This window comes from Colobus angolensis, unplaced genomic scaffold, assembly GCF_000951035.1.
Source record: "Colobus angolensis palliatus isolate OR3802 unplaced genomic scaffold, Cang.pa_1.0 Scaffold46, whole genome shotgun sequence".
Lineage (NCBI taxonomy): Eukaryota > Metazoa > Chordata > Mammalia > Primates > Cercopithecidae > Colobus > Colobus angolensis.
Genome location: NW_012118043.1, coordinates 10362875 through 10390084, shown reverse-complemented (window position 1 = coordinate 10390084; position 27210 = coordinate 10362875). Strand labels below are relative to the sequence as shown.

Genomic DNA, 27210 nt, shown 5'->3' with positions numbered 1-27210 from the left:
TACTCGGGAGGCTGAGGCAGGAGAATCACTTGAACCCAGGAGGTGGAGGTTGCAGTGAGCCGAGACCGTGCCATTGCACTCCAGCCTAGATAACAAGAGCAATACTCCGTCTCAAAAAAAAAAAAAAAGAAAAAGAAAAAAGAAATAGAAAACCTGTTGAACAGACCAATCATGATATTGAAGCAGTAATAAAAATTAATGATACTTAAGTAGTAATAAAAAGTCTTCAAATAAACAAACAAAAAAAGCCCAGTACCTGATGGCTTCACTGCAGAATTCTATCAAGCATTTAAAGAAGAACTAACACCAATTCTACTCAAAGTATTCCAGAAAATTGAAGACAAGGGAATACCTCCAAGCTCATTGTACAAGGTCAGCATCACTCTGATGCCAAAACCAGACAAAGACAAAATAACAACAACAACAGCAAAAACTATTAGACAATATCCCCAGTAAACATGCATGTAAAAATTCTCAACAATAACTAGCAAACCAAATTTAACAGCATATTAAAAAGATAATGTACCATAATCAAGCAGAATTTATATCAGGGACACAAGGATAGCTTAACCATATGCATTATCAGTAAATGTGATACATCACATCAACAGAATGAAAGACAAAACTCATATGACCCTCTCAATAGAAAAAAAGCATTTGAAAGAAATCAACATCCCGTCATGATAAAAACTCTCAACAAACTAGCAAAGATGAAACACATCTCAAAATAATAAAGTCCATATAAGACAAACCCACAGCTACAATCACATTAAATGGGGAAAAGTTGAAAGTCTTTCCTATAAGAACTCAAGACCAGGGTGCCAACTTTCACCACTTTTATACAACATAGTACTAAAAGTCCTAGTCAGAGCAATTAGGCAAGAGAATGAAATAAAAGACATTCAAATTGGAAAGAAAGAAGTCAAGTTATCTTTGTTTGTGAATGGCATAATCCTATATTTAGAAAAACAGTCTCCGCCCAAAAAATTGTTAGAACTAATAAATTCTGAAAAGTAGAATACAAAATCGACATAAAAATCAGTAGCATTCTTATACAGCAAAAGTGAACAATCTGAAAAAGAAGTCAAGAATCAATCTCATTTCCAACAGCTACCAAAAAAAAAAAAAACCCCAGCTAGGAATAAATTTAACCAAAGAAGTAAAAGATCTCCACAAACAAAATTATAAAACACAGATGAAAGAAATTGAAGAGGATATTTAAAATAAAAACAACAACAACAACAAAAAGACATCTCATGTTCTTGGATTGGAAGAATTAAGACTGTTTAAAATGTCCATACTACTCAAATTGATACACAGATTCTATGCAATCCCTGTATCAAAGACTTTTTTTATAGAAATAGAAAAAAAAAATCCTAAAATTCATATGGCCCCACAAATTACCCACAATAAGCAAAGCAATCTTGAGCAAAAGCTGGAGGCCTCATACCACCTGATTTTAGAATATAATACAAAGTCTTATTACCCCAAATGGCATAATCCTGGCATAAAAACAGACACATATACCAATGCAACAGAACAGATAACCCAGAAATAAGTGCACACAGTTACAGCTAACTGATTTTTGGCCAAGGCACCAAGAACATATCGTGGGGAAAGGACAGCTTCTTCTTCAATAAACGGTAGTGAATTAGCCAGGTGTGGTGACACGCACCTGTAATCCCAGCTACTTGGGAGGCTGAGGCAGAAGAATTGCTTGAACCCAGGAGGCGGAGGTTGCAGTGAGCTGAAATTGCGCCACTGCACTCCATCCTGGGTGACAGAGTGAGACTCCGTCTTGGAGAAAAAAAAAAAAAGAGAAAGAAAACACTGGGGATTCTTAAGAATATTAGTCTGGGTAGAGTTTTGGGGCAAGACCTCAATAGCATGTGCAACAAAAGGAAAAACAGACAAATGAGATTATGTCAAGCAAAAAAGTTTCTATACAGCAAAGGGATCAATAAAGAGACAACCTGCAGAACAGGTGAAAATATTGGCCAACTATTCATCTGACAAGGGATATAAGGAACTCAAACAACTCCTTAGCAAAAATGAAAACAATCCAACTTACAAATGGGCAAATGATCTGAATAGACATTTCTCAAAGGAAGACATACCAGTGGCCAACTGGTATACAAAAAAGTGCTCTCATCATTTATTACAAAGAAAATGCAAAAACGAAATCACAATGAGATATCATCTTACCTCATTTTCAACAGCTATTATCAAAAAGACAAAAGAATAACATGTTGGCCAGGATGCAGAGAAAGGGGAATGCTAGTACACTGTTGGTAGGAAGGTAAACTAGTATAGCAACTGTGGAAAATAGTATGGAGGTTCCTCAAAAAACTAAAAACATCTATCATATGATACAGCAACTCCACTGCTAAGTATATATTTACAAGAAAAAAAATCAGCATATCAAAGAGATATCTGCACTGCCATGTTTAGTACAGCACTACTGATAGTAGTGAGACATGGAATCAACCTGTGTCCATCAACGTTTGAATGGATAAATAAATGTGGTAAATATACACAATGGAATATTATTTAGCCATAAAAAGGAAATCCTGTCATTTGCAATGACACAGATGGAACTAGATGACATTATGTTAAGCGAATTAAGCCAAGCACAGAAGGACAAATATCTCATGTTCTCACTTATATGTGGGAGTTAAAAAAAGGCTCATCTCCTGGAGGCACAGTACAATGATCGCTACCAGAGGGCGGAATAAAGAGAGGTTGGTTAATGGGTCCAAAAATACAGTTAGAAGAAATAAGTTTTAGTGTTTGATAGCACAGTAGGGCGACTACAGTTAACAATAATTTATGGAATACTTCAAAATAGCTATAAATAGAAGATTTGGAAAGTTCCCAACACAAAGAAATAATACATATTTGAGGTGATGGATATCCTACTTACCTAATTTGACCATTACACATTAGATGCATGTATCAAAATATCACATGTACTCTATAAATGTCTATCAATCTTTAAAGTATTAAAAATTTAGCCAATATTTCAAACACAGAAAAATATAATACAGATATAAAATAAGTACATTCTAAGTAAGACTTTTTCTAACTCAAGAGTTACCAGTTTATGGCTTCTACTATAGAGAGAATCAATCTCAAATTTATTTTCTCTCTGAAACTACAGAAACAACAAATTATTTCTAAAAACACAAAGTTCTTTGACAAGTTAAGTGGAGAATAGAGACTAATTAGAATATAATAATCCTGAAAAAAGAAAGGCTACAGTACCTCCTTGATGTCGGTGACAGACAACATCCAAAGACAAATATAAAATCAGCGTTATTCTACTAGCCAGAGGTGTCAGAATCACTAGGAAATTCAATATTATTTTAAGTCATGCCTGAAAACCTCGACTTTCTTCCTCTTCATTTTCATTGCCAGTATGCACAGTAAGTAGCTGGTTTCTTTCTTAACAAAGATTTCTTACACTCAAATAACTTTTCTCACTTTGAGAGGTACAAGTGAGTAGAGAACAATTTGTTATTGTAGCACTGAATGCAGATACTGGATAGAGGCCAGGCCTGCTCATTATCAAAGTTAGTCACTGATGCACAGCAGTTGCCTAGTCCATGATTTATATTTGTATTTCAGCATAATAAGAAGTTAGCATATATAATATACTTTTGTAATCACCTGTGAATATTATTCAAAGCTAGTAATTTAAATCCATAAACAAAAAAAAACAAAACACAAAGCAAAGCAAAAGATATACACATATAACCAAGAATATGTTTATAGTTTAAAAATGAATTAATCAGCTAGGTGCAGTGGCTCATGCCTGTAATCCCAACACTTTGGGAGGCTGAGGTGGGAGGATCACTTGAGGCCAGGAGTTCAAGGCCAGCCTGGGCAAGATAGCAAGAGCCCCTCTCAAAAAAAAAAAAAAAAAAAATGTACACACACATACACACACTTATATATAATATATATATTTTAAAATGTTTTACAGAATGAACTAATCTACTAATTATACAACATATACAGTAAATCACAATAAAAAATGTCCTTCCTAAGTGTTCACATGCATATACTCTCATTAGCTTTATGCTTTACCAAAAAATAAGGTTTAAAAAAAAAATTAAACTGCAACTATATATATATATAAAACTTTCAGAATTACTATGAATTACTGAATAAAATAATCCTCATCATGCCCAAGTGTGGTGGCTCACGCCTGTAATCCCAGCACCCTGGGAGGCTGAGGCAGGCTGATTACCTGAGGTCGGGAGTTCAACACCGGCCTGACCAACATGAAGAAACCCTGTCTCTAATAAAAATACAAAATTAGCTGGGCAGGATGGTGCATGACTGTAATCCCAGCTACTTGGGAGGCTGAGGCAGGATAATCGCTTGAACCTGGGAGGCAGAAGTTGTGGTGAGTCGAGATTGTGCCACTGTACTCTAGCCTGGGCAACAAGAGCGAAACTCCATCTCAAAAAAATAAAAAATAAATAAATAATCAATCATCATAATGGAGAGAATGAAAAAAATTAAAACTTGGGAGGCATTTTAAAGGTGATACTGCTTCACATTTAGATTACAAATGTTGAGAAAGTAAGATCAGATCTCAGAATTTTAAAGAAAAAACTAGTGTGATGAATTACCAATTATGTTAGCTTTTATAAGTTTCATGTACTCCTCCAATCTCCACTCACATCTAGCTGAGAATCATTCTCTCAGATTTCAGAAAAAAGGAGTATGTCACAAGGTACAGCATCCTCAAGGGTGTGATTCATAATGTATACATAGGCTATGAGGCTGTTATAGCCCCCAGAGTATGAGATGGACATCTGCAGCACTGTGTTCAGTCACTATTACTCTCTTCTACAAACTCTAAAACAACAATAAAACAACATAGAAAAGTAGAATCTGTTTTCAAAGATAATCAGCTCACTTTTTGTGAAGGAACTCTCCAGCTGCCACAGCAACAGGGCGATGTGCTGAGTACACCAAGTGGTAAACATTTTCACAGTCTTCATTGGAAAGAGCTTCTTCACTTCCACTGAAAAATACAGAAAGTAACATCTGATCTAAAGCAAATGTTTATTTTCGGTTCTACTTTTATTTAAACTTTGTAAAGTTCATTATGAAATTCAAGGCTTAATAATTTTTGTCTCATCTTTTATCTTACTTTGAAAGTTATGTTTCTCCTTTTAGTATAAAAGACAATAACATAAAATTCAGAAAATAAAGATTCAACAAGAAGAAAATAAAATGCCCACAATTCTTCTACAGCTTTTTTTTTTTTTTTTTTTTGAGACAGGATCTTGCTGTGTCACCCAAGCTGGAGTGTAACAGCATGATCTTGGCTCACCACAACTTCCGCCTCCCGGGTTCAAGTGATTCTCCTGCCTCAGCCACCCGAGCAGCTGAGATTATAGGCACCCAACACCACGCTCAGCTAATTTTTTGTATTTTTAGTAGAAACGAGGTTTCGTCATGTTGGCCAGACTGTTCTCTAACTCCTGACTTCAGGTAATCCACCTGCTTCATCCTCCCAAAGTGCTGGGGTTATAAGCGTGAGCCACTGCACCTGGCCGCCTTCTACAGCTTAAAATCTGAGAGCCAGGCACGGTGGCTCATGCCTATAATCCCAGCACTTTGGGTGGCTAAGGACGGTGGATCACCTGAGGTCAGGAATTAGAGACCAGCATGGCCAACATAGCAAAACCCCATCTCTACTGAAAATACAAAAATTAGCCAGGCATGTTGATGTGTACCTGTAGTCTCAGCTACTTGGGAGGCAGAGGCAGAAGAATCGCTTGAACCTGGGAGGCAGAGGTTGCAGTGAGTCAAGATTGTGCCACTGCACTCTAGTCTGGGTGGCAGAGCCAGCCACACTCAGTCTCAAAAAAAAAAAAAAAAAATACATTTGGGTAGAATAAAAACATACTTCCAAGTAACCTGCAATTACACTGGAAACCACAAAGGTAATTAAAGGTTTCACAGACATTTATTTATTATTGTCTATTAAAATACTACATGTCTAAATTTTTAGGACATACAGGAGTACTTAAAGGTGTATTTATTACTTTAGATATAGTTACTAGAAAACAAAAAACAAATGAGCTAAAAGAACCTGGTTCTTTACAAACAGTAAGATGGACAAACCTGACATGACTTATGAAGAAAAAAAGAATACAAATAAAATAGAGAATGAAAAAAATTAAGAAAGAATGAGTCTTGGAAAGTAATAAGAAGATCATGAACTATAAAATTATAAAACTGTGATAAAACATTTTTAAAAGTTTGCAAAAATGTCAACAGTAACACAAAAGAAATAAAATTTAATTAATTAATTAATTTTTTTTTTTTGAGACATTTTCACTCTTTCGCGGAGGCTGAAATACAGTGGCCCTATCTCGGCTCACAGCAACCTCCGTCTCCTGGGTTCAAGCGATTCTCCTGCCTCAGCCTCCTGAGTAGCTGGGATTACAGGTGCCTGCCACCACACCCGACTAATTTCTGTATTTTTAGTAGAGATGGGGTTTCACCATGTTGGCCAGGCTGCTCTCGAACTCCTGACCTCAAGTTATCTGCCCGGCTCAACCTCTTAAAGTGTTGGGATTACAAGCATGAGGTACTGTGCTCAGCCAGCAGAATTTAATTTAGATGGTTAATCATGGAAGAAATAGAAATGACACAGACCTCTTGCACAAAAGAAATTAAAAACTGGCTGGGCAGGGTGGCTCACGCCTGTTAATCCCAACACTTTGGGAGGCCGAGGAGGTGGATCACTTGAGGTCAGGAGTTCAAGACGGGCCTGGCCAACACGGTGAAGTCCCATCTCTACTAAAAATACAAAAATTAGGCGTGATGCCACGTGTCTGTAACCTCAGCTACCGGGAGGCTGCGGCGTTAAGAATCACCTGAATCTGGGAGGCAGAGGTTGCAGTGAGCCGAGATTGCGCCAGTGTACTCTAGCCTGGGTGACTTAGTGAGACTCTGTATCCAAGAAAAAAAAAAGAAAAAAATTGACTGTCATAGCTTTAACAAGAGAATTCTCTTATAGTTTCAAGAAATAATTAATCTCTGTCTTAGGACACTTCTTTCAGAAGAGAAAAAAAAAAAAAGGCAAGAAACTATTGAAAGTATCTTACAGCCCGGCTCAGTGACTCACGCCTGAAATCCCAGCACTTTGGAAGGCTGAGGTGGGTAGATCACTTCAGGTCAGGAGTTCAACATCAACCTGGCCAACATGGCAAAACTCCATCTCTATTAAAATAAAAAAAGTAGCTGGGCATGGTGGTATGTTCCTATAATCCCAGCTACTCGGGAGGGTGAGCTATGAGAATCTCTTAAACCTGGGAGGTGAAGGTTGCAGTGAACTGAGATCACACCACTGCACTCAAGTCTGGGTGACAGAGTAAGACTCTGTCTCCAAAAAAAAAAAGGTATTTTACAAAGAGAATATAAGACTACAACCTTGATTTTGAAGTTGGAAAAGGACAAGAAAAAAATTATGTCAAATTTATTCATCAACACAAAGGTAAAATCCTAAGATATTAAATATAATACTGCATTTAAATAAAACAAAATATATCATGTTAAAAAAATTTATTCTAGCAATGCAATAGTGTTTACCATTAGACAAGTCTATTAATTTAACTTAGGCACATTAATGAAAGAAAAACCCCAGAAAACTCAGAATGCAAAGAAACTTCTATCATACTAAAATCTATGACAGAAACAAATAATTTTAAATGATTTCCTAGGACAAGAACAGGAATAGTTATCAGTGACACTGTTACAGTGCTGAAGGTGCTGTCTATGCAATTAGAAAAGAGAATGAAACAAAAGTTACAAGGTTAGAAAAGGGAGAGACAGGTCAGGCATGGTGGCTCACATCTGTAATCCCAGCACTTTAGGAGGTCCAGGTGGGTGGATCACTTGAGGTCAGGGGTTCGAGACCAGCCTGGCCAACATGGTGAAACTCCGTCTCTACTAAAAATTAGCCGGGCTTGGTGGCATGTGCCTGTAATCCCGGCTACTTGGGAGGCTGAGGCAGGAGAATCGCTTGAACCAAGAGGTGGAGGTTGTAAGCTGAGACCACGCCACCGCACTCTAGTCTGCGCAACAGAGCAAGACTCTGTCTCAAAAAAAAAAAAAGGAAAAGGAAGAGACAAAACTGAACTGAAACTGTTTGCAGGTTATATAATAATCTACATACTAAAATCAACAAAATCAACAAACTACTAGAATGCATTCTGGAACTCAGAACCTAAGAGTTCAAATAGGGTCCACATACTAGACCAACACAAAAATGAAAGGTTCTCTTCCTCAGCAATAACCAAGCAGAAAATACTAAATACTATTCTAACAAAAATAGCATAAGGCATTTCAGAATTAACTTACTAAATAATGCACAACCTCTATGAGAAAATTAAACCCATTAAGACCTAATGATATTTAAAGAAAGAAATCCAGCTGGGCATGGAGGTACATGCCTGCCATCCCAGCTACTTGTGAGGCTAAGAAAAAAGGATCACCTCAGTTCAGGAGTTAGCAGTTTTAATGTGCCATGATCACATCTGTTAATATACTCCCGCACGGGCAATTCAGTAAGAATTCTTTTCTTTAAAAAAGATGGAATTCCAGCATGTTCATGCATCAGTGATATAACATAACAAAGTACTTTAAACTCTCCTAAATTTATCATAAAAGTCAATGGAGTTCTAATATTCAAAATCCCAGGCAGGGTTTTTGAGGCACTTGACAAGTATGTTTTTAAAATTCAGATCAAACAAAAAGCAGCCACAAGAAGGTAAGCAGATTTTGAAAAAAAAGACAAAGAGGAGAAAACGACCCCATATTTAGAACATGTATTATAAAGCCACAATAATAAAGAGCACGGTGTTAGAGCCAAAATGTAAAAGGATTTCAAACAACAGTAGATCCCTGCACAGACATTAGTTCGTGATAGATGTACCATCACAAAATAGGGAGAGGAGGATTTGTTATGTATGACTTTGCTAGCATATATTCTCTCACATAGATTCTATCTAGGTTTTAGTCAAACCTGTAGAAATACAGCTACAACATTTCTATTTTGAAATCTCTATCATATTAGTGAGACAATTTAACTGCTTTATTTTTTTCTTCTACTTCTATATAATTCCAAAAAAAGCCTATTTGGGAAACTGTCCCTTTGAGGGTTCTTCCTTTTGCAGCCTTCTTTCTCTCTGAGTCATTCACTCATTCTTTCATTCATTTATTTTTGATACAGGGTCCTGCTATATCATCTACGCTGGAATGCAGTGGCTCCATCATGACTCACTGCAGCTTTGACCTCCTGGGCTCAAGCGACCCTCCCACCTTAGCCTCCTAAGTAGCTAGGACAACAGGCATGTATCACCATGCCAGTTAATTTTTTTTTATTATTTGTACAGACAGGGTCTCTTCTATGTTGCCCAGGCTGTTCTTGAACCTCTGGGCTCAAGTGATCCTCCCGCCTCAGCCTCCCAAAATGCTGGGATTATAGGCAGGAGCCAACATACTGGGCCTGCTTTGTTTTAAATAGAAAGGTAAGTTACATCATTGACATTTTCTCTAAGTAATTTTTATGTGGAAGAAGTAAACAATAGTTAAAATAAAAAACAAAAATAGAAAAAAACAGAAAACACTGTTTTAAATCTAATCTTAAAACGTAAAAGTAGAACCTAAAATGATAAATATATACATAAGGACTATACATAGATAGAACATTAAAAATCCTGGGGAAAAGACATTAAAATATCAATAAAGTTAAAACAGTAATAGATATTACTTACTGAAGTATCAGAGTAACCAATCGAATAGCTTCCACAGCAACATCATATTCTTTATCAAGTGTCATTGATACAATGCGATCCTGAAAAAAAAAGTTGTAAAACCAACTATGAACAGAAAATAAGCTGGGAAAGACCTAACATAATGTATTCTGGGATATATAATGCAATACTAATAATCGGTTAAATAAAAAGCTGTACTCTTGAAACTGCAGTATCGTAGTCCTACTCACACAAAGGGGATATTAGTATAAATGTTTATAATTTAAAATCTTTCCCAACAATTGCTATTCCCTAAACCCTGTATCAGGTAAGCCTTAATTTACAAAATTACTATCTTTATAGAAAGCTATAAAGAAAATTTTAAGCAGGTGAGCCTTCTTCCAAAGGTAATAAATAAGAACTCATGGTAATATCTTTTGTAAAGCAGAGATTCACTTATTTATTTCATATGGGTTTATTTAAAGAACATGTAGTAAAAGCAGGGGTCCCCAAGCCTGGTCTGTAGCCTGTTAGGAACTGGGCCACACAGCAAGGGGTGAGTGGCAGGTGAGCAAGTGAGCCAGCGAAGTTTCATCTGTATTTACAGCTATTCTCCATCACTCCCACTACTGCCTGAATTCCATCTCTTGTCACATCAGCAGTGGCATTAGATTCTCAATAGGAACAACAGGAACATGAACCCTATTGTGAACTGTGCATGCAAGGGATCTATGTTGTGTGCTCCTTATGAGAATCTAATGCCTGATGATCTGTTAGTGTCTCCCATTACCCCTAGATGGGACCATCTAGTTGCAGGAAAACAAGTTCAGGGCTGCAATGATTCTACATTGTGGTGAGTTGTATAACTGTTTCATTACATATTACAATGTAGTAACAACAGAAATACAGTGCCCAATAAATGTAATGCACTTGAATCATCCCGAAACCATCCCCTCAATCCCCACCTCGGTCCACGGAAAAAACTGTCTTCCATGAAACTGGTCCCTGGTGCCAAAAAGGCTGGGGACTGCTGTAATAAAGAATATGAACTAAACACTTGTATGATAATGTAATTTGCTAAACTAGCTGTAACTAGCATTTGTAAAGAGAAAAATTAAATAAGCTTATCATTCTTGATGCTTACCTTGAATCGGTTAGTGAATAGTTCCAATTTGGGGAATAATTCTCTATTGGTATACAGACTCTGTAGAGCTTTCAAACACTTCAGCCTGACTTCCCCTTGCTTCAGAAATACAAATAAAAGCACAACATAAGGAGTCAATTCCATACCACAGTTTTCAAGTCTATATGAAGACTAAAATTTAGCTTAACTATTCAACTTACTGCATATTGTAACTCAACACAGGATGAGACTGAACAATTGTATAGTGTGTGTTGCCCTTATATGTTTTAAAAAAAAAAAAAAAAGGCACTGAAAACACCTTAGTTACTTGAGAGTAAGTTATGCCTATTTCAAGTATTTATCAACTCTGATTCAACATGTAGTATATCCCACATCATCCAGAGGCACACAGAGAGAATTTTAAACCTATAATTAGGGAAAAGTATGTTTATTTGCCCTTTATGTAATTATTGAAAAAAACTTGATTTTTATACTAAAAGGTTATCACGTATTCATGCAACAAATATTTACTGGATTCATTTTATATTCCAGGGACAGCAGTTAGGAAAACAGAAATAATACAATGTTTAAAACAGAGGCAAAATGATACAGTGAAGAGTCCTAGGAGTGCTATTTATTGGTGGAATGTCTTTAATAAAGTCATTAACTTGGAGTTCACGATGATGGTGACCAAAATGCATTCAGGATCACCTAGAAATCTAGACAAGTCTCTCAAAAGATTTAAAGGGGATTAGTTTCTATTCTCTAAAAGAAAGCTATGTGCTGTAACAGTAGGAGTCCAAGTTCTGGAATCAGACACAACTAAATTTTAGTTCCAATTTATATAATTTATTAGCTACATGCAAGATAAGTATATTAAGTATATTATTAATCACTCTGATACCCAGGTTTCTCATTTATAAAATTACTTTAGGAATTAAGTGCAGAGATATGCTGGCAGAAGTTTTAACAATCAGCTCTGAGGAACAGGGTTCTGAATTGTTCTATTTGCAAATTTATTTAATGTAAATAGTGCCTTCATAGCCAATATTAAGTTATCAATGAGATGTCAATGAACTCATTTATGAAAAGAGATGCATAATCACTCTTTTGTAAGCTGATTGAAGCCTATACTAGCATACTATGAGATGTGCTATGTGATGATGTAATACTTGTTGGTAAGTCACTAGCACATAAGGGAAAGCTGAAGTGCCTGTGGCAGGTGCTGCTGATGCCCTATCCAGGTCCCCTTTACTGGGCTAATTCTTCAGCGTCCGCCTGTGTTAATTGCTAATGGTTCAATAGCTCTATCTTTCTCTGAAGAATGGACTACGGTTTACTAGAACCACCCAGCACATAGATCCCTAGGAGGTTATGCTCCATCTTTCCTCTCCCAACCACTCCCCTTCTCTTGCCCAGGTTGAGGCCCACAGCCAGTAAAGAAAGATATAAGTGTAAAACAGCCCAGCCTCCTTGCTTCTGGACAGGATACCCTCTAAGGTACAATTTACTCTCCAAACCTCCCTGTGAGATCAAGCTGAGATTAGACTTCTCCTGAAACCACATTTTCATTACTCCGTTTTCTGCTTTGTCACACTTTCCTCACTTTTTTATAGGTTACTTTTTTTTTTTTTTTGAGGCAGAGTCTTGCTCTGTCACCCAGGCTGGAGTACAGTGGTGCAGTCTCGGCTCACTGCAATCTCTGCCTCCCTGGTTCAGGTGATTCTCTCATTTCAGCCTCCTGAGTAGCTGAAATTACAGGTGCCCACCACCACGCCTGGCTAAGTTTCCTATTTTTAGTAGAGACAGGGTTTTGCCATGCTGGTCTTGAACTCCTGACCTCAGGTGATCTGTCTCTCTCTGCCTCCCAAAGTGCTGAGATTACAGGTGTGAGCCATCATGCCCAGCCAATAGGTTACTCTTAAGAGTACAAACCTTGAAATATCACGAGCACAAAAGTCCTCAACTCAGGCTTGGCATCCAGGGAATGTGACCTATGATAGTTGGAACCAAGAGTGGTCCTGGGAATCAAGACTTCAATAATGGGATTCTGGGATTGGATTATTGAAGGCTGGATTGCTATGAGATAAGACTCAATGGTAGTAGATGAAGTATTGATAGTTCCTGATGTAGGATAGCAGTTTGTTAGGATTTTCACTTTTACCTGAAAGGGGATGTGCATTAACTTGTGCAACATTTCTACACTGGAGAGAGCAGGGCAAACAGTAACTGCAAAAACTGTGAAATTGCGTGGCTATTGCTGTGTCACTGAAAGGCTAAAGAGAAAATCACAGGGCCAGGCTGCTTCATCACCAGTTCAAAGCCAAGTATTGCCTCTTTGGAAACATTTATCTCCTTTAGATAGAGAACTAATGCTACTAAAGACCAGGCCTAGCATTAAATTGTAAGTGTGACAGAATTTAAGAACTCTGAATCCCAGGCGAGTCTCTTATGTCTAAATAAGCGTTATGATATGAAAAAAGTGAAGTCTAAAGGATATCTGGGTAGATGCAGTGAGAATCTTGAACTCCCCATTTCCTCTGAATTCGTAGGCCTGAAAATATGGCTCATGCCCACTTGTTAGAGGACAACATGTTTTCTCCTTACTCCATCCTTTGCTGAAAGACTACATGGAAGCCTCAAATAAGGCAAGTGCCTATAGGACAATGCTAGTAGCCCTTGTCTTGATATAATACACAGACCTTCCTCCTGGTCATCAGACTAAGGACAAATCTCAGCACAGACCAAATGGAGAATTTGGCTCCCAGCAGCAATGGAGATGTGAAGATCCCAGAATAGCAGAGATAACATAGCTTCTCCTGACTGTCATAGTCAAGGGGGGTGGGAACAAAATAATTGTAATAGGCAGTAATTGAAGGGCAGCCCATAGGGATCTATGGAACTGGCTCACTGAATATGGTATTCCAGGAGGCAAGATAGGTGGAAAGCAAACAAAAGTATTATGTAACATATATAATGAAAGGATCAACAATGGATGAGCAAAAGGCTGATGACAGCTGTTCCTCTGTAAAGTCACCACAGGAACTTCTTAACAATTACATAAGGTAGTATCCATGAAAATACTTCAGAAAACTGTAAAATAACTTATAATGGGAATGAAAATACCAGTTGCTTTTATGATAACTGCTCTACTTTGGGGCTCTAATAGTATTTCTATTACAGTACCTAAATACCACACCCGGCCAAATTCCAGTAACTTATCATTCCTACCTATGGTTATTCTAAGGATTACTTATTTAGGATTATTTATATGAGGGATTCCCTTTAAAGTCAGAAGGTAGAATTAGATTTTTAGATCAAATACTCTAAAATCCAACAAATCTATTCAAGTCTGATAAAGCACTCTACCATGATATGGTCCTAGAAAATTTAAAAAAAAAAGCCTGGTTTTTATATATTAAGAAAAAAAGAATTCTCCTTTGATTCTGAATTAGAAAAAGAATGTAACGATTTTCTTTCTCCAAAAACATGATATATACCAGGCTGTCAAACTTGGTTCAAGACAATATTGTAACTAAATAAGATAGGGTCTTCACCTGTGGGCAAATGCTTCACGTTTCATCACAATCATCAAGTAAATAGTTATTCAGCTGCATCATCATAAACTTTCCACATGATTACAACTCCTGAAAAATCAACTACTGTCAATTTGATTCCTAGCATTTTAGTACTGAGACAAGCATAACTTCCATCAAAGTTAGAACAGAGTAACTTACCCTGTCATGGAGAGTCCAGCCAACATATTTTAGGTAACTGTCATTTAGGAAGGCATCACTATACATTTTCATCCACACTCCAATTTCTTCAATACAAATGGCTCTAATCTCAGCAATAGCATCACTAGAGAGAGAGAGAGAGAGAGAGAGAGAGAGAGAGAGAGAGAGAGAAATAAGACAATCTCGAATTAATATACAAAGCTAGAATGCATTCATACTCACTTTCCATAAGCAATAAATATTTCTAATGCTGTTTGTATATATTTGCATTCTGAATGGCCTCCAACTTAAGTATCTTCTGTTTTTCATGTTTTCTATAAAATAGACACTACTAATACCAAACTGGGAAAAAAAGCTTCTATGAAACGATTTTGGCCCGATTACTGTTTTCACTGGGCTAGACAATGACATTTGGAGCTTTCTGAGAGCCTCACAACTATTAGAGCCAAGAAACACATTAGACTTTCTAAGAAAATCAGAGTAACAACATCCAAGTACAGAATAATGTTGCTCAAAAGAACTGTTAATCTTTTTTTTAAAAAAAATATTATTAAATGGAGTCTCGCTCTGTTGCCCAGGCTGGAGTGCAGTGACGTGATTTTGGCTCACTGCAACTTTTGCCTCCTAGGTTGAAGTGATACTCCTGCCTCAGCCTCCCAAGTAGCTTGCACCAACTACAGGTGCAAGCCACCACACCTGGGTAATTTTTGTAGTTTTAGTAGAGATGGAGTTTCATCATATTGACCAGGGCGGTCTCGAACTCCTGACCTCAAGTGATCTACCCATCCTGGTCTCCCAAAGTGCTGGAATTACAGGCATGAGCCACTGCGACCAGCCAGAATCGGGAATCTTTATAAGCTAGCACACATGTAATGAATTAAAAGAAAAAGCCCACTTTATTAAAGGCACAGGTCTTTCATCTGTAGTAATTTATTTTTTAGGCTGAGACACAGGGAAGAATAATCCACCTCTAGTCACAACGGTAACCATCTTGGTGGCAATACTGTGAAGTCATGGCAGAACAACCCCAAAAGTCAGAATTCTGGCTCATTGCCTAGATGGCTTTTCACCTCACTATAAGTAAGCATCCAATATAACCTCCTGGGATGACTTTCTTACTTTAATATCTGTGAATTGTAAACAAATACAATGTTAACAGTTTTATAATCTTTCATCACAAGGTTATTTGCCTTAGCTTTAAGAAAATAGTAAGTATAATATCATAAATCCTAATTTTCTTTTGTAGATCAATCATCAAGGTTTCTGATTTACCATTTACAAATGTTAAAATTTTAAGTAATTTTTAATTATTCAATTTACAAAAGGCAATAATCTATCATTTTAGCTAAAATTTTAATGATAATTAAGGCACTTTTCTTAGTTTCTCTTTGGTGACAAAATTCCTTGCTCTAACTCTCAGTTCTCTCTCGGCTCCTGTCGTTGCTTGAGGATAACAATGGGGAAAACATTCTATTCCCAAGCCATACTGCGAATTACAACCTTTAGTTTTCCTACATTTTTTGATAGTATCTCTTTCTCATGGAGAGGTTGTATAACATAGTAGCTAAAAGTACAGGCTCTGGAGAAAGACACCCTGAGTTCAAATCCTGGTTCTGCTATTTACTAGCTGTGTGACCTTGGGCAATTCCCTTTTTCTTTGGTTTCCTCATCTCTAAAATAGTTTTAATAGTACCACCTAGCTCACAGTTACTATGAAAATAAAATCACTTAATACAAATAAAAGATTTAGAATTGTACTTGGCATCCATTAATCCTTCCATTAAATGTTGGCTATTATAATCTTTTCCTTTAGTTTCATCAATCTAGACATTTATAATGAATACAGTGTAAAAAGTAGCTCTACTGGCCGGGCACAGTGGCTCACGCCTGTAATCCCAGCACTTTGGGAGGCTGAGGTGGGCGGGTCACGAGATCAAGACCATCCTGGCTAATATGGTGAAACGCCGTCTCTACTAAAAATACAAAAAATTAGCTGGCGTGGTGGTGCACCCCTGTAGTCCCAGCTACTTGGGAGGCTGAGGTAGGAGAATCATTTGAACCCCGGGAGGTGGAGGCTGCAGTGAGCCAAGATCATGCTGCTGCACTCCAGCCTGGGTGACAGAGTGAGATTCTGTCTCCCAAAAAAAAAAAAAATCCAAAAAGCAGCTCTACTATAAACTGTGAGGTGTTCCTAGACCTACATAATACTGAACACGTGTGGGACAAGAATATTTCTTTTTTCAGACAAAAAATTTCAGACATAAAACAAGGCACAGAGAACAATATAATGAATAACTGCATATCCACTGCTCAGCTAAGAAATGTAATACAGTTAAAAATTCCTATATACCTCTGATACATCTCCCTTCCCAAGAGTAAATGACTGCCCTTGATTCAGAATATCAATTATATCTCTGTTTAATGTCATATGTATTGTTTTACATAAATATCCTGTAGGCATCCTTCTCTAACTTGCTTTTTTCACAAATCATATTCTGCAATTTATGCATACTGGTTTATAAAGCTCTTATGTTTTAATTTTAGCCAATGTCTACTCTTCCTTTCTATAAACATATTATAAATTATATATTATCTTACTAATAGAAATTTAAGCTGTTTCCAAGGTTTTGCTTTTACTAACAATGATTCCATGAATATTCTTTTATGTTTCTCCCTGTGCAGATATGTGGGAGTTTCCCTAGAGCAGTGTTTTTAAAATACTGCATTGGGACCCATTAGCACATTATAAAATTGATTCAGTGAGTGGCAACAAACACATAAAAGTATGTGGGACAGAAAATACCAAAATGCTCCACATGTAGTAGGCAAGTAAGTATTCTTTCTTGAAGCTACTGTGTACCTAATGTAGGACATAGTCAACATCTGTGAGATACTGTTTTGATACCTACAAGTGAAATTATTGGGTGAGAAGCAATGCACATCTTCAACTTTATTAGATATTTAAAAATGTCTAAATCAGTGTTTCACATCCTTGCCTGACACTTGGTATTATCCTACTATTTAAAAATTTCCATCTCTGAGCTACAGCTTTGTACACTTTGTTTTCTATTGGGATGTCCAAACAAAAACAAGTTAACAGTAGCAAAAATAAAACTCCCCTCAAAAACCAAAACAACTATAAAATATATCTATAAAACACCCAAATCATATCATTTTAGCTCTTTCAGTCCTACCAAGTAGTATTTCTGCCAAGGATCCATTACATTTTTCCTCTGCTATACTACCCTTGTAAAAGTCAATTCTATAAAAACCAGGCTAAGTTTTATTACACAATTTCATGGAAGCAGGATGAGGACAAAACCAATAGGCACAGCATGCTGATTAAAACTTAGTGACTATCGAGTATGGTAACTGCACATATACACAATGAAATCATTCTTCCATCTAACTTTTCCATCTAACTCTTTAGAGTTAGGTTAATTCTTAGAATTACCACTAATACTGAGATTATGAATGACTGTTTGCAACAGGCTAGAGAACATCAAGTCTTATCTTCACATCTTCAGCAGGGAAATCCTGTTCAAAACACTTCTTACACCCATCTCTACATCTATGCCTAATTTCTAATGTCTTTGTTGTTTCACCGACTATACTACTGAACAGCTTATGTTCTCAGAACACAGGTTCTCTGTATGCAATGCCGATTTTTTTTTTTTTTAATTTCTGCTAAAAAAAAAAAAAGCAGGTTACAAGTGCAGAACGTGCAGGTTTGTGACACAGGTATACATGTGCCATGGTGGTTTGCTGCACCTACTGACCCGTCCTCTAAGTTCCCTCCCCTCATCCCCAGCTCCCAACAGGCCCTGGTATGTGCTATTCCCCTGTGTGTGTCCATGTGTTCTCAATGTTCAGCTCCCACTTATGAGTGAAAACATACAGTGTTTGGTTTTCTGTTCCTGTGTTAGTTTGCCGAGTATAATGGCTTCCAGCTTCATCCATGTCCTTGGAAAGGACATGATCTCACTCCTTTATACAGCTGCATCGTATTCCATGAACTATATGTACATTTGCTTTATCTAGTCTATCACTGATGGACATTTGGGTTGGTTTCACATTGCCAGTATTTTCATACCACATGTTTTCTAGGAACTCCAGTCCTTGTCTACTTCAGATGCCAGTCCAATCCTTCCCATCTTAACTTTAAAAATGTAAATATCCTTTTCTAGGTTTGCAATTTGACCATGTGTGGCCAGAGAGCCTATTCTGTAGCTAGAAAAACTCCCTAGATGACTCGTCTCCTCTTTGGGTTCTAGCGCTCCAATCCACTTTGACTGCTGACACCACCCTGATAGATCATACATACACGTGAATAATCACATACGACACAGTAAAATTACAACTCTTGTGGTAGTTTTGAAGGATGTCCATAAATTCTTTGCTCCTTTCATTCCCCTTTTCTTGAGTGTGGGTATACTACGTAAAGTATCTCTGGTGAATATAATGTAGTAGAAATGAAGAATTCTGACTCCTGAGGCTAAGTGACTGTTTTGTTCTCTCTGTGATCACTCTCTCTGGGGAAGCCACCGGCTATGTCTTGATGCCATTCAAGGTGCTCTATGGAAAGCTCCATGTGATGAGTAACAGAGCTTTCTGCCATCAGCCATTAAGTCAGTCATTGTGGAAGCAGAACCTACAACCCCAGTCAAGTCCTCAGACGACCTGGAGGATGCTTTGATTGTAATCTTATGAGAGATTTAAGCTAGAATCAGCTAGCTGGGCTATTCCCAAATTCCTGACCCATAGAAATTATGAGATAAATGTTTTTTTGTTTATTTTTTGAGACAGAGTCTCATTCTGTCGCTCAGGCTGGAGTGCAGTGGCGTGATCTCGGCTCACTGCAACCTCCACCTCCTGGGTTCAAATGATTCTCCTGCCTCAGCCTCCCAAGTAGCTGGGACTATAGGCATGCACCACTGTATCCGACTAATTTTTGTATTTTCAATAGAGACAGGGTTTCGTCATGTTAGCCAGGCGGACCTCGAACTCCTGACCTCAGATGATGCAACCGCCTCGGCCTTCCACATGGCTGGGATTACAGGAGTGAGCCACTGCTCCCAGCCTGAGATAAATGTTTAACACCACCAAGTTTGGGAGTAATTTGTTACACGGCAAAAGATAATTTTTAGTTTTCATTATTATTAAAGGCTCTTACAAATATAATCACAACCAATCAACTTCCAGAATTTGTTCTTTAGTCCAAATAGCTCAAGTGCATCAGCACCTACACGTTTGTGGTTATCCCTATGCCTATAATACCCTGAATTCTACTCTGATTACCTACACTGATTATTCTTTCACGCTCTAGTGAAGTCTCAGTTCTGTGATTGCTATTATTACTCGACATTTGCTTTCTTGCTCTCCAGGAACTAACAGTATATTCAAGGAGATGCAGTATAAAATAAAAGTGCAGTATAATTCTAAATATCCCTGATTTGATTACAACATATCTTTTGACATAAACATATTTCCTCATACATAAGAGTCCTCCAATTTTTATGTTTTCATATTAAATTTATTTTTAAACAACTAATCTCTATTTCCAATAGCCTCACCCCATTTAAGAAAGATGTCTAACTGAGGCATTTGGGAGCATCCAAAGCAAAGAGTAATGCAGGGGAGCAAAAAATAGTAAGAGGAAAGGAATAAAGACAATCATAAGACAGACTAATTTTTACAACATCCTAGCATTCAGGCCTTGAAATGAAAAACTAAACATGAAGGCTTTACTTGGAAATTCAAAGAAAGAAAAGGAACTATAAAAGAATAATTCAGGTGCAATTCTATTAATCCTTTGTTGTATTTTTTTACAGCATACGCTTGTTGTATTATTTTGTATTTTGTATTATTGCATTTTATATTGTATTTTGTATTATTTTACAACATAAAAGAATGATCATGTTTGCTTCTATGAAAAACTTACCTAATATTGATCATTACAATGTATCCTTTTGGGGAGAACATAACCCTTTAATTTGGTATCTGGACTTAAGTTTTCATTGGATTACTTTCTCAGCAGATGGAAGTTTAATTATTTTCTGCGTATAACAAAATGAAGTTGAACTCCAGTGAATTTTAATTAAATGTTTCTTGTACTACCCTTATGGATGCTTTTCCAGTAAGGATGCAGACTAAATTAAAATGACTATAATACAAATTTCAAAAACAATGCTTAGCTAATATGGATATTCTGACACTCACAATTATTGCTCATGTACAAGGAATCTCATGAGAGCTCCAGAGGGAGAAATAATTATGGGCCAAAAAAGGCACACTATCTAAATTGCAGCACCCAGTGAATTCAGGTCTCAACCAATTTTAACACTAAGATTAGGCTGGGAGGAAAAAAAAAAAAAATCACATTTTCCAAAATACAACAATTATAGAAAATTTTTTGGTATGAAATAGCCTAGTGAGAAAGAAATAGCTGAAAGAATTACAGAAAAGTCATACTGTTTCCTTTATTAGACTGAGAACTTAAGAACAGAGACCCTAACTTACAATAAGATGATTAAAATAAATACTATCTTAGTGAGTGCTGAATGTTAGTAAAGAGTGTTACAGAAAACACAGAAGCATGTAAAATGGAGAGGAGAGAAGGTGGTCAAGGAAGGCTTTTGAAAGGTAGTAAGGTGTAAGTGTAAACCTGAAGAGCTGAAACTGTCTTGTTTACAAATTAAATACAAATATTTCATTTATTATTTCAGGCTGACTAGAGTTATTTAATTTTAGATTTAATTTAATTTTATTTTATTTTTTGAGATGGAATCTCACTACTGTCACCCAGGCTGGAATGCAGTGGCACAATCTTGGCTCACTGCAACCTCCACCTCCCGGGATCAAGAGATTCTCCTGTCTCAGCCTCCTGAGTAGCTGGGATTATAGGCACGGACCATCACACCCTGTTTTTTTGTATTATTAGTAGAGACAGGGTTTTGCCATATTGGTCAGACTGGTCTCGAACTCCTGACCTCAAGTGATCCTCCCAAAGTGCTGGGATTACAGGTGTAAGTTACTGCACCTGACTGCTAGAGTTATTTTAGATGTATTGAAAATGCAGCAAGTTTATAAAACTATCTTTCACCTCATTTTTGTTGCTTATTAATAAGTAAAAACAGTGGCAAAATACCCAGAAAGGCACTGCATCACTGAGTCTCACACAGAGAAGGTGATATGCCTATCTGTTACCCTGCATTACGCCTTAATATTTTACTATTAACAAAATTTTAGGCTTTAATAAGATTAAAAATCAAACATCAAAGATACATTAGCTTTCAAAGAAAAATATCCTCTAATTAATATTTACATTTTAACTAGCAACCTGACCCCCACATTAGATCAAAAATGAAACATTAGGAAGAAGATTTAAATAATGGAATAACAGTTTGTTCAGAATAAATCCTACTATGGTATTGTATAAGAACAGCTCTGAAAGTATAATTCTGAAAGGTTTCATTGTAATATAAAACAATGAAAAGACTCAACTAGTCTTAAAGACATCTGTTTTTCATCTTCTCAAAAGTACTTAAATCTGTCCTCTGATTAAGTTTGTCCTTATGGCCTAATGACTTGGTTATTCTTTTACCATCACTGAAATAACAGTCTTTCTGGTTGCTTTTATAACTTTGCCTTCATCTTTGATGGTTTTCATTTTCACTATGGTATGTCTAGATGTATAACATATTTCTTTTTTTTTTTTTTTTTTTTTTTTTTGAGACGGAGTCTCACTCTGTCACCCAGGCTGGAGTGCAGTGGCCGGATCTCAGCTCACTGCAGGCTCTGCCTCCCGGGTTTATGCCATTCTCCTGCCTCAGCCTCCCGAGTAGCTGGGACTACAGGCGCCCGCCACCTCGCCCGGCTAGTTTTTTGTATTTTTTAGTAGAGACGGGGTTTCACCATGTTAGCCAGGATGGTCTCGATCTCCTGACCTCGTGATCCGCCCGTCTCGGCCTCCCAAAGTGCTGGGATTACAGGCTTGAGCCACCGCGCCCGGCCCATATTTCTTAACATACCATTAAGTTTTTTTAATCTGAAGTTTCTGTTTAATTTTATAACATTGCACTCATTAGTACTACTTCTCTCTAATACATTTCTTTCTATGTATCTATTTTTTTAGACATGGGGTCTTGCTCTGTCATTCAGACTGGAGTACGGTGGCTTGATCATAGCTCACGGCACCCTGGAACTCCTGGGCTCAAGCAGTCCTCCCATCTCATCCTCCTGTGTAGCTAGTACTACAGGTGCACACCATCATGATCAAGGGCTTCTCTCGTTTTCTGAAACTTGTTTTTAAAGGACCTACGAAGTGTCTGACACTACCCTTCCCATATCAGAAAGGTCCGTCCGTATCTTTTTATCCCTTTATTACTGTGATCTGGGTAAATTCCTCAGTATTACATTCTAATTCACTGTCTCCTCAACATTCTAAAATATATCCTGTTTATTAAATATGAATTTGTGAGTGTTTTTTACATTCAGTATTTTGTGTTTTTACATTCGCTGGTTCTTATTATTTGCCATTTACTTGTTCAAGAAACTGATCATTTGGTCTGAGGTAGTTTCCCAAATTCTAGACTTAAGCAATACCACAAGGATTCAGTCAGAAAACACATTCTTCTGGCCTCCATACTTACTGTAAATGATTACTTAGATCTAGTAGCATACAATCCAATTTGTTGGCTGGGTGCGGTGGCTCACACTTGTAATCCTAGCACTTTGGGAGCTCGAGGCAGAAAGATCACCTGAGGTCAGGAGTTCAAGACCAGCCAGGCCAACATGGTGAAACCCTGTCTCTATTAAAAATAGAAAATTAGCTGAGGAAGTTGGCGCACACCTGTAATCCCAGCTACTCAGGAGGCTGAAGCAGGAAAATCACCTGAACCCAGGAGGTGGGGGCTGCAATCAGCCAAGATCACGCCACTGCACTCCAGCCTGGGCGACAGAGCAAGACTCTGTCTCAAAAACAAACAAAACAAAAAAACAAAAAAATCAAATTTGTTGGAAGTGGATGGCGGTAAATGGGACACAAAGTGGTAACTTAAAGTGCCATCTCTGCATAGTACCTACTATTTCCAGTACGTGCAGTAATACCTCCCATTAATCAATAATGTAGACTGATACTTATGGAAATTAATGATTAGTATCCATAGCATGCTGATCACTTTTGCTAAGTAGGTCACATTGTCAACTACACTCATATTCTAGTTTTGAATAGCTGAGTCAGGCTGTGACAGATCCAATACCAGTTTATGCAAGGTCTGATTAAATAAAATGCAAATCAACACTGTAACAGTAAGAAATTAAATAACTGTTGTTTCTACAAGGATAATAGGTTGAAAGCTTTGTCAAGACTCAACAAAGGTGAGTCATTAAAATAAATACTGGTGTTACAGACTGACAGAAAATCAAAAAATATGGATTCTGAATTCAAGACTGTATGACAGAGCCAAGATGGACAGAATTTATGCTCTCACCTGAAAAAAGTAAATGAAAACAAAAACCAAATTGCACAAAATGATTTTTAGATGTTGGATTATCAGAGTAGAACGGTAATCTCTGAGGGGGGAAAACATAAGGTGAGCCCTAAGACTGCCCCCAGATATATACATGCCATTTAACAGTTTAAGTAGGGGAAAATTTACCTTACAAGGGGCACAAAATGAAGTCCTTCGAACTGAAAGGAAATAACACGATACAATAACTAAATTCCACAGGAAAAAATGAAGAACATCAAAAATGTTAATAAGAAAGTAAAGTAGAAGACAGTAAGTGTATTTTCTTCTCTTAATTTTGTTAAGAGATGACTGACACTGAAAAAATGATGTACAGGTGGGTTAGTAACTAATGTAGACAAAATATATACGACAATAATAGCACAAAGGAAGGACAAGAAAATGAAGCTAGGCTACAGTAGTGCTTTGTGGAATATTTAGAGCTAATAAGGGGAGTTCAGAAAGGAGCAAGGATATAAAATGAATTAGGCCAGGCATGATAGTTCACGCCTAATCACAGCACTTTGGGAGGCTGAAGCTGGTGGACGGTTTGAGCCCAGGAATTTGAGACCAGCCTGGACAACATGGTGAAAACTCGCCTCCACTAAAAATACAAAAAACTAACCAGGTATGGTAGTGTGTGCTTAGGAGACTGAGGTGGGAAGATCTCCTGAGCCCAGGATGTTGAGCCTGAAGTGACCTCTGACTGTGCCACTGCACTCACACCTGGGTGACAGAGTAAAACCCTGTCTCAAAAAAACCAAACCAAACCAAAATGAAAAGATTAGCAAAGGATGGCTCACACCTGTAATCCCATCACTTTGGGAGGCTGAGGCGGGTGGATCACTTGAGTCCAGGAGTTGAAGACCAGCCTGGACAACAGGGCCAAACCCTGACTCTACAAAAATAACAAAAATTAGCCAGGCATAGTGATGTGTGCGTGCAGTCCCAACTACTCAGGGGGCTGAGGCAGGAGTACTGCTTGAGCCCAGGAGGTCGAGGCTGCAGTGAGCAATGATCATGACACTGCACTACAGCTTGGACAACAGAGCGAGATCCTGTCTCCAAAAAAAAAAAAGCAAATTAAAACCAAAGCAACCAGACAGAAAGAAATAATAAATATTGAAACATAAATCAAGGAAATAAAAAAGAGAAAGCCAACAAAACTACAAGTCCATTATTATTTGAAAAGATCAACAAAACTGAAACTTATAGTGAGATGGAGAAAGACAGAAGACACAAATCACACAAGAATAAATAAGGGGGCTGCCAATCCCCCCAAAATTAAAATGACTACAAAATATTATGAATAATATTATGCCATTAAATTTACAATTTGCATGAAATAGACATATTGCCTGAGAAATACAAATTACCAAATCTGACTCAAAAAAAAAAATCTGGCGCTGTGCAGGGCACAGTGACTCATACCTATAATCCTAGTATTTTGGGAGGCCGAGGCACAAGGACTGCTTGAGGTCAAGAGTTCTCAACCATTCTGGGCAAAATAGCTCTAGTTTCTACAAAAAATAAAAAATTAGCCAGGTATGGTGGAGTTTGCCTGCAGTCCCAGCTACTTGGGAGCTGAGGCAGGAGAACTGCTCAAGCCCAGGAGAATAAGGCTCTAGGGATTTGTGATTGTGCCACTGCACTCTAGCCTGGGTGACAGAGAGAGACTCTGTCTCAAGAAAATAAATTGATAAAAAACAAAAAAACAAAACAAAATAAAAAAAATTCAGGATAGATACATAAAGTAAATTGAATTAGTAATTAAAACTCTTTACACAAAGAGAAGCCTGGGATCAAGGGGCTTCTCTGCTGAATTCTACCAACATAGAAATTTTACCAATCCTTCATAAATTCTTTCAGAAAACAGAGCAGGAAGAATGGCTCCCAGTGTATTCTATAAGGCTAGTATTGACACTGTTACTCCTTATGAAAGTAAATGCACAAATCCTTAACAAAATACTAGCAAACTGAATCCAGCAGCATATAAAAAGGATTGTATATCAGGACCATGTGGAATTTCTCCTAGAATGCAAGGTTGGTATAATATCTGAAAATCGATGAACACAATACACCATATTAATAAATATGAAATAAAATATTTCATATTTTATTTAAAAGAAAAAACCTGCATGACCACCTCATTCAAAACAGAAAAAATACAGAAAAATATCAATCCATCATGATAAAAACACCCAACAAATCAGACTAGAAGTAAATTTCCTCATCCTACTAAAGGGTATCTATACAAAACTTACAGTTGATAACATCGTGCCTAATTTCAAACTCTGATTGTTTCCCCCTTAAGATAAGGAATAAATTAAATATTGTTAAGAGGTTAATTCTCCCCAAATTGGTTTAGAGAGTCATTACAATCCCTATGATAATTTCAGAAACTTTTGTTCAAAAATCGACAAGCTGATCCTAAAATTTATATAGAAATGCAAAGAATCTATACTAGTCAAAAATTTTTTGAAAACGAAGAATAAAGTAAGACAACTTTATCTAATTTTAAAAGCTCGTCTAAAGCATACTCAACACAGTTGGTATCAGTGTAAGGATATACAGAAAATCCAAAAATAAAACCTTGTTTTTACGGTCAATTCATCTTCAAGAGAGATGGCACAGTAATTCAATTGGGGAAGGATACTTTGTCATTAAATGGTGCTAGGAAAACTGAAAATTTGTATGCAGAAAGTAGACTTCTGCCCTTATATCACATCATGTACAAAAATTGAATTAAAAATGGTTCATATGCTTTAATAGAAGAGATAAAATGATTAAACTTCTAAAATAGAACACAGAAGAAATCTTAGGGTTAGGCAATGTTCACAGATACCAAAAGCATGACCACAGAAGAAAAACTCATGAATTGGGCCATATAAATTGAAAACATTTGCTCTGTAAAGGTCACCATTAAGAAAATGAAAAAAAGCTATACATCTGTTAACGAACTTGTATCAAGAATACCAGCCGGGTGTGGTGGCATGAATGGCACGGTGGCTCATGTCTGTAATCCCAGCACTTTGGGAAGCCAAGGTGGGTGGATC

The 27210-nt window shown here is 37.2% G+C and overlaps 1 protein-coding gene across 2 annotated transcripts in view; it reads right to left on the bottom strand.

The window, feature by feature from the left end:
• The window catches only part of STAG1 (stromal antigen 1), a 301019-nt gene that overhangs the window by 135281 nt on the left and 138528 nt on the right, over positions 1-27210 (bottom strand). For both annotated transcript variants that reach the window (XM_011958167.1, XM_011958168.1), the window contains exons 9-12: positions 14646-14769; positions 10930-11028; positions 9807-9886; positions 4931-5038 (exon numbers count right to left, since the gene is read on the bottom strand). In XM_011958167.1, coding sequence (XP_011813557.1) covers positions 4931-5038; positions 9807-9886; positions 10930-11028; positions 14646-14769 — 411 coding nt within the window. The remainder of the gene's footprint in view (positions 1-4930; positions 5039-9806; positions 9887-10929; positions 11029-14645; positions 14770-27210) is intronic.